Below are 12,170 nucleotides of genomic sequence, written 5' to 3'. Positions count from 1 at the left end.
TTATGTAATGTGATAAATATCATATTACAACACATAAAAATGCCAAAGTAAAACCTTGTACTCCTTAAATTTATACTATATATCTAATTTATTTTAAAAATAAAAATGAAATAAAATATTTTTAAATACACAAAAAGAACATTAACAATTAATTATATTAAAATCCTCAAAGAGATAAATGAAAGCATAGCATCCATGAAGCAAAGAACAGAAAAGGAAAATATGAAAAAGAATCAATGACAAATCTTGGAAATGAAGCATATAGTCATTGATGTTTTTAAAATAATAATAATAAGATGTCCTAAATGGCATAATTGAGACAGCTGAAAAGAAAATCCATGATTTGTAATCTAGTTCTCTACAAGAATGCACTATTAACAAATTAAGACATAGGAAATGATGCAAATCTAATGAATTCTCTCCCCAGAAAAATCCACTTATGTACCTACATAGAAAGTTTTATAAACAAAGTTTTATAGACAATTCTTAGAGTCTTTGAACCCAATTTCTACCCTAGAATTCTGAATGCAAAATATCTTAAAAATGGAAATCTGCCCCACTCTATTAATATAATACAATATTAATACAAGGAAATACTGGTTCAAGGTATAGAAAACAGATTTAAATTTAAGTTAGGATCAAATTAAAAAAACAAACAATTAAATCTGATCAAGAAATGAAACTCACAAAGAAAGTGTCCTGAATCTTCCTAAATATTGTTACAAAACTCAGGTAAGATTAAGATAGAGAAAATCAATAACTATCCCCAGCAAATAAAGGACTTCTAGTGTGTATTAAAGTTGGTTAATTATAACATAATAATTATCATTTCAGATGCAAATATGATTTTAAAGTTCATTTTGGCATCACAAAATGCGACTGAAAAAGTAGAGCATTTGTAATGGGCAAAAACCATTTTTTCAAATAATATTAAATGATCAGTATGGGGATACAAGATTGGTGGTGGAGTTTAAAAGAAGCTAAATTGCTCTGCATTAGAAAACATGAGAGATAAAGGAGCCTGAGGGGAAAATCTGGAGATATTGCCTAGAATAAGGGGAATTTTTAAGAGTAGGCTGAAAAGAGCAATAAAATAAAAAATCACTGTTTGATACATTGTGATTCAGGATGAGCTGAACAGAGCTGTCCTAAGGCAATGTAGGGGATACATGCTATGATACCAATCCCAGGATACCTTCAGGAAAATATACATACTGCTTGGGGGGTTTTTGTTTGTTCTTTATCCAAGAGTAGGAGAGTCAAGGAAGAACATTGAGTTCTCCTTCAACATTGGCCTAACCTATGTACACATGGACAGCTACCCAACATCTGTGTTACACAAGAAAGTCTTAAATTTGCCCTTTGCAATGAACCTAAACAGAAATGTCTGGTCCTCAACAAAACTTCGATGGAAGACAGCTCTCCAACCAAGATTCTGAAAACACAAAAATCTTCCTTAAAAGAGATGTGAAATGTTTCAGAATATAAACTCAAATGACATACTGAATATCTTCCATTTAAGACAGCTAAGATCTTTGGAAGGTAAAGTGATGACTTCTCTGAAGAGAGCTCTACTGAGAATTTATATTAAAATTCAGGATGTGTATTTCCACAGGTTTTCTTGAAGCTGATGTGGAGAGACATTATCTTGATGAAGACCATGAAATGTTTAGATACAGGTATTTGTCTTCTTTGAGTATTGTCAAGTTACTTCAAAACCATACAATCAGATTGTCTTGATGTTCACAATTTTATTTTATTTTATTTTTTTACTTTTTTTTTTTGAAGTTCACCATCTTAGAAGAATGCTGCCTGGGTTTGAAATCGCACATTTGCATCACAACAGATCAGGTTCCTTTGAATACATTCAACACTGCACAATAGCCCTGTTCTGGTTAAAAAAAATCTCCGTTTGATGTAAACTTTCCACTCGGAAACATGATTGTGTATGACTCTGTCTCGGTCACAAGCCAACTCCCTGATAAGATGATAGAAGCATTCACGTGTGAATCTTTGTTTCCCCACAAAATATGTTTCCTTTGGGGAGGAAATTGAAGGACAAGTTTTCAACCTTTGCAGGCCACCTAGACTTTATCTTCTCACAGTGAAACTTCTTGGCCTGGAATATTCTATTCCTAATTAAAAGCAGCAAACATGAAAATGCCTGGTGTGGGATGGGGTGTTCACATAGGCCTTCACTGAAGACAATGTTTTCTTCATATTCATGAAATAAAATTAAACTGGAATGAATTTTGAATCAACATTTCAAGACTTCATTATATATAAAACACAAAAACATAAAAACCATAGGTACTAAAATCTTGACCACAGTGAATAATAAATGCGTTCTATAAAATTTCCAATGTACTAATGCCAAAATATAATATTTCCAAAAATATGTCAGAGAAAAATACATACAACTAGCCCTAAATATCTGCCAAAAGAAATGATGCTAAAGAAATCAAAACTAAGATAATAAGTAATTTTTAAATGGCACTCACCAATCACAATTGAAGACTCACAGTGATAATAACCATTACTTTGTTTTTTCTTTAGCATGGAGCAAAGATCTATGCGATGTACCATTTCTTCTCCAAATGTATGACTGATAAATTTTTCATAGAATTTGGGGTCGATTTTTTTCACTCCCTTGAAATGATAAAACAAAATCACATCACTCAATCATTCCACCGAGGCAGCTAGTTCATATTTATATCACTGTCTTAGAATGTGACATACTTTGGTATCTAGTTCTGCCTAGAGGCATTTGAAAACGGATACCCCAAAATGGTTGAATCTGTTTTTAAAGTCTCCCTCTCTAGGATGAGTTGTATTATTAAAAAAAAAAAAATCATCAAAGAGTATTGGGTTTAAATTTGGTGGCATTCAGAACCTTATATGCTTTAAGCTTCTGAAATAATGAGGTATATCAAGTTGAAATTTGAGGTATCAAAAAAAAAAGAGTAATCATCAACAATGGAGAAATGGATGAATTTTTAAAAAGTGATATAGATCTTAATATTTTATAATGTATAAAATGTTTTAATAAGATGTATGCAATTTTGAAACTCCTGACATAAGAGTCATTTGAAGACGGTTAATGATTATTTGAATTGGAGGAGGGGCAGTGCATCTCCCAAGTCCTTCTCTATCTGCCCCTCCTTATTCTCAGTACCTTCCATAGCAGGAAGGGGGTGATTGGTGAAAACTGACAGTGGGAAACCTTGCTGTCTCTGTGGTTTCCCAAAACGTGGGAATGAACGTCTCCCCCGCCCCTGCCTATGTAATGGTCCCTCCCCAGCCTCACAGACCCAAACACAGTCCATAACGTGAAGGTACAGTACTTTACAAGGCAAGTTACTGACTGACCATGTGTGCGCTTTTCCGTTCAATTTATAATTGGTAAAAATTTTACCCTAGCAATACCTGCTGTTTGTTAAAAATCAGAAAATATAAGGAATCTAGGGGCAGCTGGCTGGCTCAGTCAGTGAGGTATGCAACTCTTGGTCTAGGGGTTGTGAGTTCAAACTCCATACTGGGTGTAGAGATTAGTTAAAATATAAAATCTATTAAAAGGAAAGAAAAAGAAAATATGAAGAATCTAAAGAAAAAGAAAAATCATTCATGTCCCTGCCATTTACAGAAAATATATGAACACTATGGGTACATCTTTCCACCACTCAGGTCTTTTTCTATGCATACATATATTGTATTTAGATCATACTTAAATAAATAATATTATAATGTAGTTAGAATACATATTTTCCCTTTTTATTCACAAAAAACTTTGACAAAAGTTTTAAAAAGATGTAAAAACAAAAAAATTAAAATAAAATCACCCCACACTGCAACTACTAAAATTTTATTATGTATTTTATTTTTCCTATGTGAAACAAAGTATGTTTTTTCTTTTTTATAGAAATATGGTTGAGCCATGATTTAGCAATCAGCTATTTTTGCAGTTAATACGTCAATAAATAATATACAGATGTGCACCCTATTTTTAATATTTTAATTTCCATAGTACTTCACTGTATAGGGGTATCATTGATCTATTCATTCAAATTATTTATTGTTAGAGGGCATTTAGGTTGCCCTTAATTTTTAACACCGTAATCAACATGTTTTTGTGGATGTATGTTCTTGTTCTGTATCCAAGCTGAGCTGCTGACCTTTCCTACCGGCTCCACTCACAGACCCCCCCAGGTCACTCAACAGCAACTCTAGTCCAGCTAATCAGGCGAAAAGCCCTGCGGTGTCCCCGAGTCCCCTCTTTCTCTCGCTGTCCCCTCCGATCCAACGGCGTTGGCTCTCCCCACGACCTGTGACTCATGGCCACCACTCCCTTGCTACCCTTGTCTGAGCTTCCCTGATCTTTCACGTATATCGTCCTAACAGCCTCTGTTTTCCTGCCCTCGTCTCCTCTACAGGCAGAATTATCCTATAAAAGCATGCATCACATCAGGTCACTCTTCTGCTCAAAATTCCTCAAACGGTTCTACTGCCCTCAAAGGAAGAGTGAACTGCCCCAGGAGAGCCCATCAGGTCCTGCCCTGCCCACTCAGTGCTCCCTGGGCCTCGGCTCCTGCTCCTTCCTTAGCCTCCCCTCAGCCTGACCTCCTCCCTGGCCTTCTCCCCGGCCTCCACCTCAGCCTCCTCGGCCTCCTCCCCAGCCTCCTTGGTCACACCAGTGCCATCCCCTGGGACCTGTGTACTGGAAGTGGTCTCCCCAGACCCCCTCGTGGCCCGTCTCCTGCCTCCCCGCAGCCCTTGCTCCAACCTCACTCTGAGGAGAACTTTGCCTGGCCACTCCCTTGAAGGCGCACCTCCAGGTCCTTCCCTCCTTTCCCTCCTTCTAAACACTACGTACAGTTTTCCACAGCACGAACCACCCCCTGCCATCCTGGAACATCTACCGTGCCCGCCTCTCGGGGGTGTCATTATCTGTCCCTCCCCATTCGACTGTATGCTCCGCACAGAAAAAGATTTTGGTCTGATGTGTATTTACTGAAACCCCCCCAGTGCTTAGCCCGCTGCTGGACACGAACAGTGCTTATGAAATAATCGTCACAAATGCAGATCAAGTTCCAAAGGCAACATCAGACGCTGCTCACTCGCCAGCTCGAGTGGGGCCGGGGGCGCTCGGGGCTTGGGGAGGCGGGCAGCAGGGCCTCAGAGCACCTGCTGGGGGCAGTGGAAATGTGTGAGCCCAACGAGCTCTGCTGCTTCTCAGGACGTGGTTTTGCTTCAGTTTCCTCGTCTGCAAAATGAGGTTAACAGTGGAACCTACTTCAAGTGGTAGATGGACTAAATAAGTGAACTTATAAAAGCGTTCAAAGCAGTGAAACAGAGTAAAGGCTACATATTTATGTGATATGATAAATATGATAATACATATATATTGTTAGTGAATTTTAAGGAACTGCAGGAGAGATACGGTTTCAGAAACTTTATAAAGGTTCTGAGTAAACAGAAACTGGCCATTCTGATGGGTATGAAACGTCAGCGTGTGCTGGCCGCTGGCTGGGGAGGCAGCGGGCCGGTGTCACCCCGGGGCCAGCAGCGGGAGACCCGTCATGACCCTGCAGGGAAAAGAGGAACTTCAGTTTTCAAGATACCAGCGCTGGCCAGCTGCCGGCACCTCTGGTGTGGCTTTGTAAGACGTCATGATTTCTTTAAAGTAAGAAATAAGGGAAACGTGAACAGTGACCATTTGAGAGGCTTAATTTTGGCAAAAAAAGTAAGGGCCAACTATTTTTGCAAGAGTTCTTCACAGATGACTTCCAACATGAGTCTTTAAGGAGCAAATTTTTATTAGAGGGTGGAATGTAATTCATTCTTTAAGTCATAATTTATAGAGAGAACTGTGGTTCAAAAGGCCTGGCTTAGGAGGCACTGAAATTATACGCCGTGAACAGAAAACACCTTCAGTGATAAAGAGCCTAGAAATAGATAAAAATCTGCTTGGTCTGATATATAATATTAACATGATCTTTGTGTTCTAGGGAATTTTCTGTTCAGCAATATATTTCTTCTTCTTTTTTTTCCCCCAGGCTCTTTTTCCCATAGCAATAGGCATCGTTTCTAATAAAATGTATCTGAATCGGTGTCGCCACCCAGCTGCAGCAGGTCGTGTTCTTCTTTCATAAGAAGAGAAAGAACTATCGTTCTGAGAAAATAGATGAGCATATCAAAATTGGATATCATTCAGGGTAAGGCTAAGAAGGCTCCTATTTTCTTTTTTTTAAAAAAATATTTATTTATTTGAGAAAGAGCCCAAGCAGGAGGGGCAGAAGGAGAGAGACTCTCTAGCAGACTTTGTGCTGGGCATGGAGCTGACGCAGGGCTCGATCTCACAGCCCTGAGATCATGGCCTGAGCCACGCAGGCGCTCCAAGGCTCCTATTTTCTGAATGCATCCACTGAGCCTCCAAAACAGTCCCAGAGACAGTACCCTCCAGTTTAAAGCTAAAAAGACTGGGTTAGCACGATTTTCATGTTTTAGGACCCCCAAATTATTCTCTGCTTCCCTCCTTCATAGGTCAGGCCCTTTCCAAGGTACTTTGTATTTAAGGATCAATGAAAGTATAACACATTAGAAGAGCTCAAAAAAATTACCAAAAAAATAAAATAGTTAAAGCCAGAAAAATTGACCTGTAAAGGCTAAAAGAGTTGGGACTATTTCAAGTGCAGAGAAACAATGTATAGGGGGACTTCACCTAAACCAGGTGAAGGGTGCTGCAACCCTGAAATTGTGGACACGCTTGGTGGCTGCCTAGGACTAAACTTGAATGTTATTTTTGCCTTAAACCTAGCCGAGACAGGGCATATTTTCAAGGGCTTTGCATTTATAATTTTACCCAATATAACTGACTTATCAATTAGGCAGCATAACGCTGAAAGATAAAATAGGAAGTTAAATATAAGATATCTGACTTTGAAACAATAAATTAGTAGCAAGAAACATCAAACAGAAAAACTTTTCAAGACTGTCTTAATTAGTCATTAGAAATGACTAAAGTTTTACTTTCCTTTCAGCCTAGTTTCAGGCATGGTTTAGGAAGAATTATCAACGATGTTCAAAGCCACTTGATAATCTTTGATAAAATGTACTATTAAACCCTGAGAACTTCATTCTTGATTGTAACTTGGCACCCAAACAGCCAATCCAGGAAAAATGCCATTGAGACCATGATGAGTATTTTTAGAATCATCTGAGGCTGCATCTGCTAAATAATAGAACCTATTTACTCAGAAAGCATCCACCGTATCATTTACGTTTAGCTAAATGATGTGTATAGTTTAATATGTACCAAAGAGGACTCAGGCTTATGTTACTATGCACCAAATTCTATTTTCAATATAAATGATGTAAAGAAAGCTATGAAATATGAAAATTCACTTTAGTTCACAATCTGTATATGAAAGTCATCCTAGGTTCTGAAAGATAAAATTTAATTATTTCTATGACAAAGTTATTGTGATTAGAGGAACAAAGAAATGCCAGTTTCATTAAAAAAAAAAAGTTAAGACTTTTATACAGTAGCAGATAATTTCTTATTGTGACTTGTTATCTTATAATAATCACAACTTGCATGATGAAAACATAAATAGGCTGCATATCAGACAAAGAAATTATGTGTCCTACTGATGGTAAAGCCTGACACTCCTGGAGCTCGGCTGTGTTTCCTGATAGTTTATTCCTGTTCTGCAGTGGCTACACAGAGATGCATGTCTCCTGTGATAATGACTTGAAACCAAAATTCATAAATAAATTAAGAGCCATACCAAAGTGGTTCATCATTTTGAGGATCAGCTGATCAAAGAAGATTGGTAGTCTTTTGTTAAAAAAGATTTTATTGGGATCCCTGGGTGGCTCAGGAGTTAAGTGCCTGCCTTCGGCTCAGGGTGTGAACCCCAGGTCCCGGGATCGAGTCCCACGTCGGGCTCCCTGCAGGTGCCTGCTTCTCCCTCTGCCTGTGTCTCTGCCTCTCTCTCTGTGTCTCTCATGAGTAAATAAATAAAATTTAAAAAAATTTTTTTTTAAAATAAAAAAGATTTTATTTATCTATCTATTTGAGAGCGAGCGTGCGTGTGCACACATGCATGAGCAGGGGGAGGCGCTGACGGAGGAGAAGAGAGACAATCTCCAGCAGACTCCCCACCGAGCGTGGAGCCTGACTCAGAACTCGATCCCAGGACCCCGAGATCCTGCCCTGAGCTGAAGTCAGGCCGGATGCTTAACCCACTGAGCTACCCAGGCGCCCCAAGAGTTTATGCATCAGCAGTGGGATAGCATCAGTCAAAAAACGAACATCATTTTGAAGGGTCCCTGCCCCTAATGAAAGGTCAATCCTGGCCATTCCAAGTGACTAAGGAACGTACAGGCTGACCTGGGACCTCCTGGAGGCAAACCCTCCTCTGCAGTTCTCAGCGCTCCCTCCCTCACCCCTTGGCCTCACTGCACTCTGCTCCGCTCTGTCCCTCCCCGCTGGCACAGAGCCGCCCATTGCCTTCCTGTCAGTCCCAGCCCTCCTCAGCCCCTCTCAGGGGGGTAACGGAGCCCCCTACCCTGGGCTCAGTCCCCCCAGCCTGTTCCCACAGGACAGAGGAGCCCCAGCACACGCGCTGCTGGTGGTTTCAGGCCCAGGGTCCAGCACCCCTGGGTGGGAGCTGCCTGGCAGCTTCCCGTGCCCTCTCCCCGCCCCCGGGTCATCCCTGGCTCCTGGGCTCTGCTCTGATCCCTGGCCAGCACCTGCTTCCTGCGTGAGGCCCTGACACCCTGCCTCACGTCTGTCACTAACTTCAGAAGTGATGAAGCAGGAGCACGGAAAATAGAAAAGACAATGTGGTCTCTTGCGTGTTGTTTTGAGCCAATCTGAAAAAAACTGATGCTCTGTGGCCTGTATGACCACAGTAATAGAAAACACTCACACAGTACTATGGGCAGGCACTGTTCTAAACACTTTTATTAACTCCTTTAATAATCACAATAGCTCCATGAGATTGACGCTGTTATTATCCCCAGAGGGAAAACTAAATCACAGAGAAATTAGGTCACTTACCAAAGGACCCATAGCTAGTGAGAGGTGGTGTGGATCCACATTCAAGATAAGAGGAGAATGCAGACACATTGAAAAGAACAGAATGATAATATTCAAGCTCATCACTATTTCCTTTAAAATATTAAAATTCTAAGACTGTTAATCATCCATAACATATAATGATATATACTATGATATTTCTAAAATCAATATGAGAATTACTTTGGGAATCTCTAGCATTCTAAAAATACCTGCCTTTAACATGCTGCATTAATATTAATAAATCAAGTGATAATTATATGTCCATAATAAATGAAGTCCACAGAGGGAAACGAGAAAGAATTCATAAATGTTACTTACAATATGGAAAAAATTACCTGCTCCTCCCATGCAAAGAACTCTTCTTATCCTGCCAATACCCAAATAATTGAGTAAAACATTGGCAGAGATTGCATTTTCTAAACCAGCTATTTGAGTATACAGTATTTCTCAATTCTTCATTTTACTTATGATGGAGCGTCACCATGGGGTTTTTAGATACGCCATCTCCTCAATCCCTCTATTTATAAATTTGCTTTTAGCATGACTGCCTTGTCTAATCCTGAGGCTTTAGAGAAAGAAACAGCAGAAACTCTTTAGCCTACCATTACGTCTAATATTTATAATATTACATCTTTCAGCAAGTAATAAGTAGACATAGAGCTGCCGGAGTTCTATGTTCTTTTTCTACTGTTGACACTTCCTTCTACCTATCTTAACACTTTGAGAGGAGCCGAATGCTCCTCAAGGGGCAAAGAAAGACATCACGGAGTGAAGATGACGTAGAACTCCAAACAGCACAAGAAATCACCAAGAGAGTACGCGGTTTTGCCGCCTGGAGTTTCTTTCCATGAGGTGCTGGCATCAGAAAGCACAGAAGAATCCACATTAAGTTCATTTACACTGAGGACCTATTAAACAAGTTTGATGGTATCCAGGCCGTCCTCCAGGTCACCAGCTCCCTGGGAAAGTACACCTTTATTTACAACATAGTCCATTGCTCCATAAGCTCATTCTCCGACCACTTGGGAAACCTCAGTTTTCGGAGTTCCTCCTCAAGCCGCATGAGAGAGCCTACGCTGTCGGCCATGCACGTCCTGTGGTTTTTCTCATAACGTTGAAACAAAGAAGGACTCCTGCAAGTGAGGCACCCGAGACGGCTCCCTGTACAGCTCAGTCTCGGTTGGACTCTCCCTTCCCCGTGATCCGGCCCAGCTGTGTGCTTGGCTCACCACCGTCCTGTGGTCCCTCGGATGTCAACCAGCTGCAGCCTTCCTCCCTATCACATCTGTTTTCCTAATAGTTTGCTGTTTGGAACAAATAACAACGTGTTCTCCTGAATTCACCAGCTTAGCCATTTATTTCTATAAACTAAAGATAACACATAAAACATCCTCCAACTCAAAATTTATCACCATATGTGGTCTATGCACTCACAACCTCAAATGTTCTCCTCCTTCAATCAATAGCTTTCCCTTCTAATCAATACTTCCCAACGTGAAGTAATGCCAGCAAGTCAATGGTGTGAAAAAGTCTCAGGGTCTCAACAAACACAGGAGTAAAAATAAATCATTCAGAAAAATCCTGACAATTTTAATTCGTCCTATAACACTGCAACAAACATATATTGTGGTTGAATGTATTCTGATTTTATAGCCCAGAGGTCAAAACCATTCACCTAAATTGGTCAGACTGTCTATATAGACAGAGCTTCAGAAGTAATTATAAGGTTAAAATATGGTCCAAATAAGAGTTAAACACTTAGATAGCATACAAGGGGCTGTATATCTGACAAAATATTTTAATGCATCTACAGGCATCACTAACTGTAGCCTTATAACGTTAAGAAAGACCTAGAAGGTTTCTGTAGCTCATCATACTCCTATGCATCTAGTACTCACTTCGTTTTCCACTATCTTATGAATTAATCAATTTCCTTGGTTTTCTTCCCATCAACATTCTTCCTTCTTCCTGCCGCCCCCATCATCCCCAACAGAGCGCTCTACCTCACTTGCCCAGGCCTATTCTGTACACACGACTTAGGACAGAGGAAGGTGTCCCAACGAGGGATGTTACAAGAAGGGAGTGAAAGAGCAAGAAAGAAATAACCATGCTAAGACGTACACCGAGTGTGCTGTAGGTTAGGAGATGGCACAAGGTAGAAAGGTGCCGGATGATGCACGCCTTTTCACTCAACTTGGTTGGAAACATTCCCTGGATATCCTATTAGCTAAAAGAGAGTTCGGTAGGGGAAAAAAAAAAATTTACATATGAAACAGTCTTTAAAGATACAACCTGGGAATCCCGTGTACTTTATAAACTAATTTCAAAATCAGTACTTCTCTTCAGGTAGAGCAAGAAATGGATCAAATGGTTTCCTTTTTTAATATGATACGCATTGCTATGCAAAATAATTTTGTATATAATATACAACTGGAAACTTTTGTCCTCATTTCAGACTTAATCACATTTGATGTTTCAAAAAAAAGAAAAATCACATTTGATGTGAAATCTCCCTGAAATCTCTACTCTTGAAATACAGAATTACAGGGATTATGAATATGATATTATATATATTCTTCAAGAAAAGGTACAGAGAGAAAGATACCAGACTCATCAGGAATTTTCACACAACTTTCTCTTTTAGAAAATTTTTAAGTACCTTTTCAAAAATTTGGGAAGCACTTCTAGACTAGCAAAATAAGCAGTGCGTTTGGTAGAAAAATAAATTTTTAATGGAAAAGTTAAGAAGCAAGGGGATTCGCATATGAGGATAAAAGTATGCAAAAAAAATCACATGCACTGGCATATTCCTTTGGCTCAGCTGGTCTGGGCCATCGTGGTGGGCAAGCTAGCCCGGCCAAACCTGACCCCACCCCCTCCATATCCACTGAGCCTATCACACATCTTCCTTTCCACCCCACCCGTCCCTACCTACAGGGATTACCATTTTGGCGCCTGCGGTAGGGAGGCAGGGATACAGAGGACAGACAGTTACCACCTGCTCCGCTGTATTTCCACACCCATTCAGCTTCTTCCCAGGTGACCCCTCCCCGCACACACACACAACTCCACTGAATAAAGTTCG

At 40.0% G+C, this 12,170-nt stretch overlaps 1 protein-coding gene and 1 long non-coding RNA gene across 9 annotated transcripts in view; one reads left to right on the top strand and one right to left on the bottom strand.

Annotated features, from left to right (window-relative positions):
* AKAP7 (A-kinase anchoring protein 7) overlaps positions 1-12,170 on the bottom strand; it is a 127,658-nt gene that overhangs the window by 54,842 nt on the left and 60,646 nt on the right. For 7 of the 8 annotated variants that reach the window (XR_007413642.1, XM_035707608.2, XM_035707610.2 and 4 more), the window contains exon 7: positions 2,502-2,649. Coding sequence is in view for 7 of the 8 variants with exons in the window: in XM_035707608.2 (XP_035563501.2) it covers positions 2,502-2,649 (148 nt within the window). In the remaining variant the exon portion in view is untranslated. Of the gene's footprint in view, positions 1-74; positions 2,215-2,501; positions 2,650-12,170 lie in introns of those variants that run through there. The other variant, XM_035707619.2, reaches the window with a different exon arrangement.
* LOC118352634 (uncharacterized) overlaps positions 1-12,170 on the top strand; it is a 35,482-nt gene that overhangs the window by 7,819 nt on the left and 15,493 nt on the right. Inside the window, exon 2 of the long non-coding RNA XR_004810074.2 lies at positions 6,054-6,212. This is a non-coding gene — a long non-coding RNA (uncharacterized LOC118352634). The remainder of the gene's footprint in view (positions 1-6,053; positions 6,213-12,170) is intronic.

This window comes from Canis lupus, chromosome 1, assembly GCF_003254725.2.
Source record: "Canis lupus dingo isolate Sandy chromosome 1, ASM325472v2, whole genome shotgun sequence".
Taxonomy (NCBI): Eukaryota; Metazoa; Chordata; class Mammalia; order Carnivora; family Canidae; genus Canis; species Canis lupus.
Note: the sequence above shows the minus strand (reverse complement) of the source record. Positions and strands in the feature narration are given on the sequence as shown.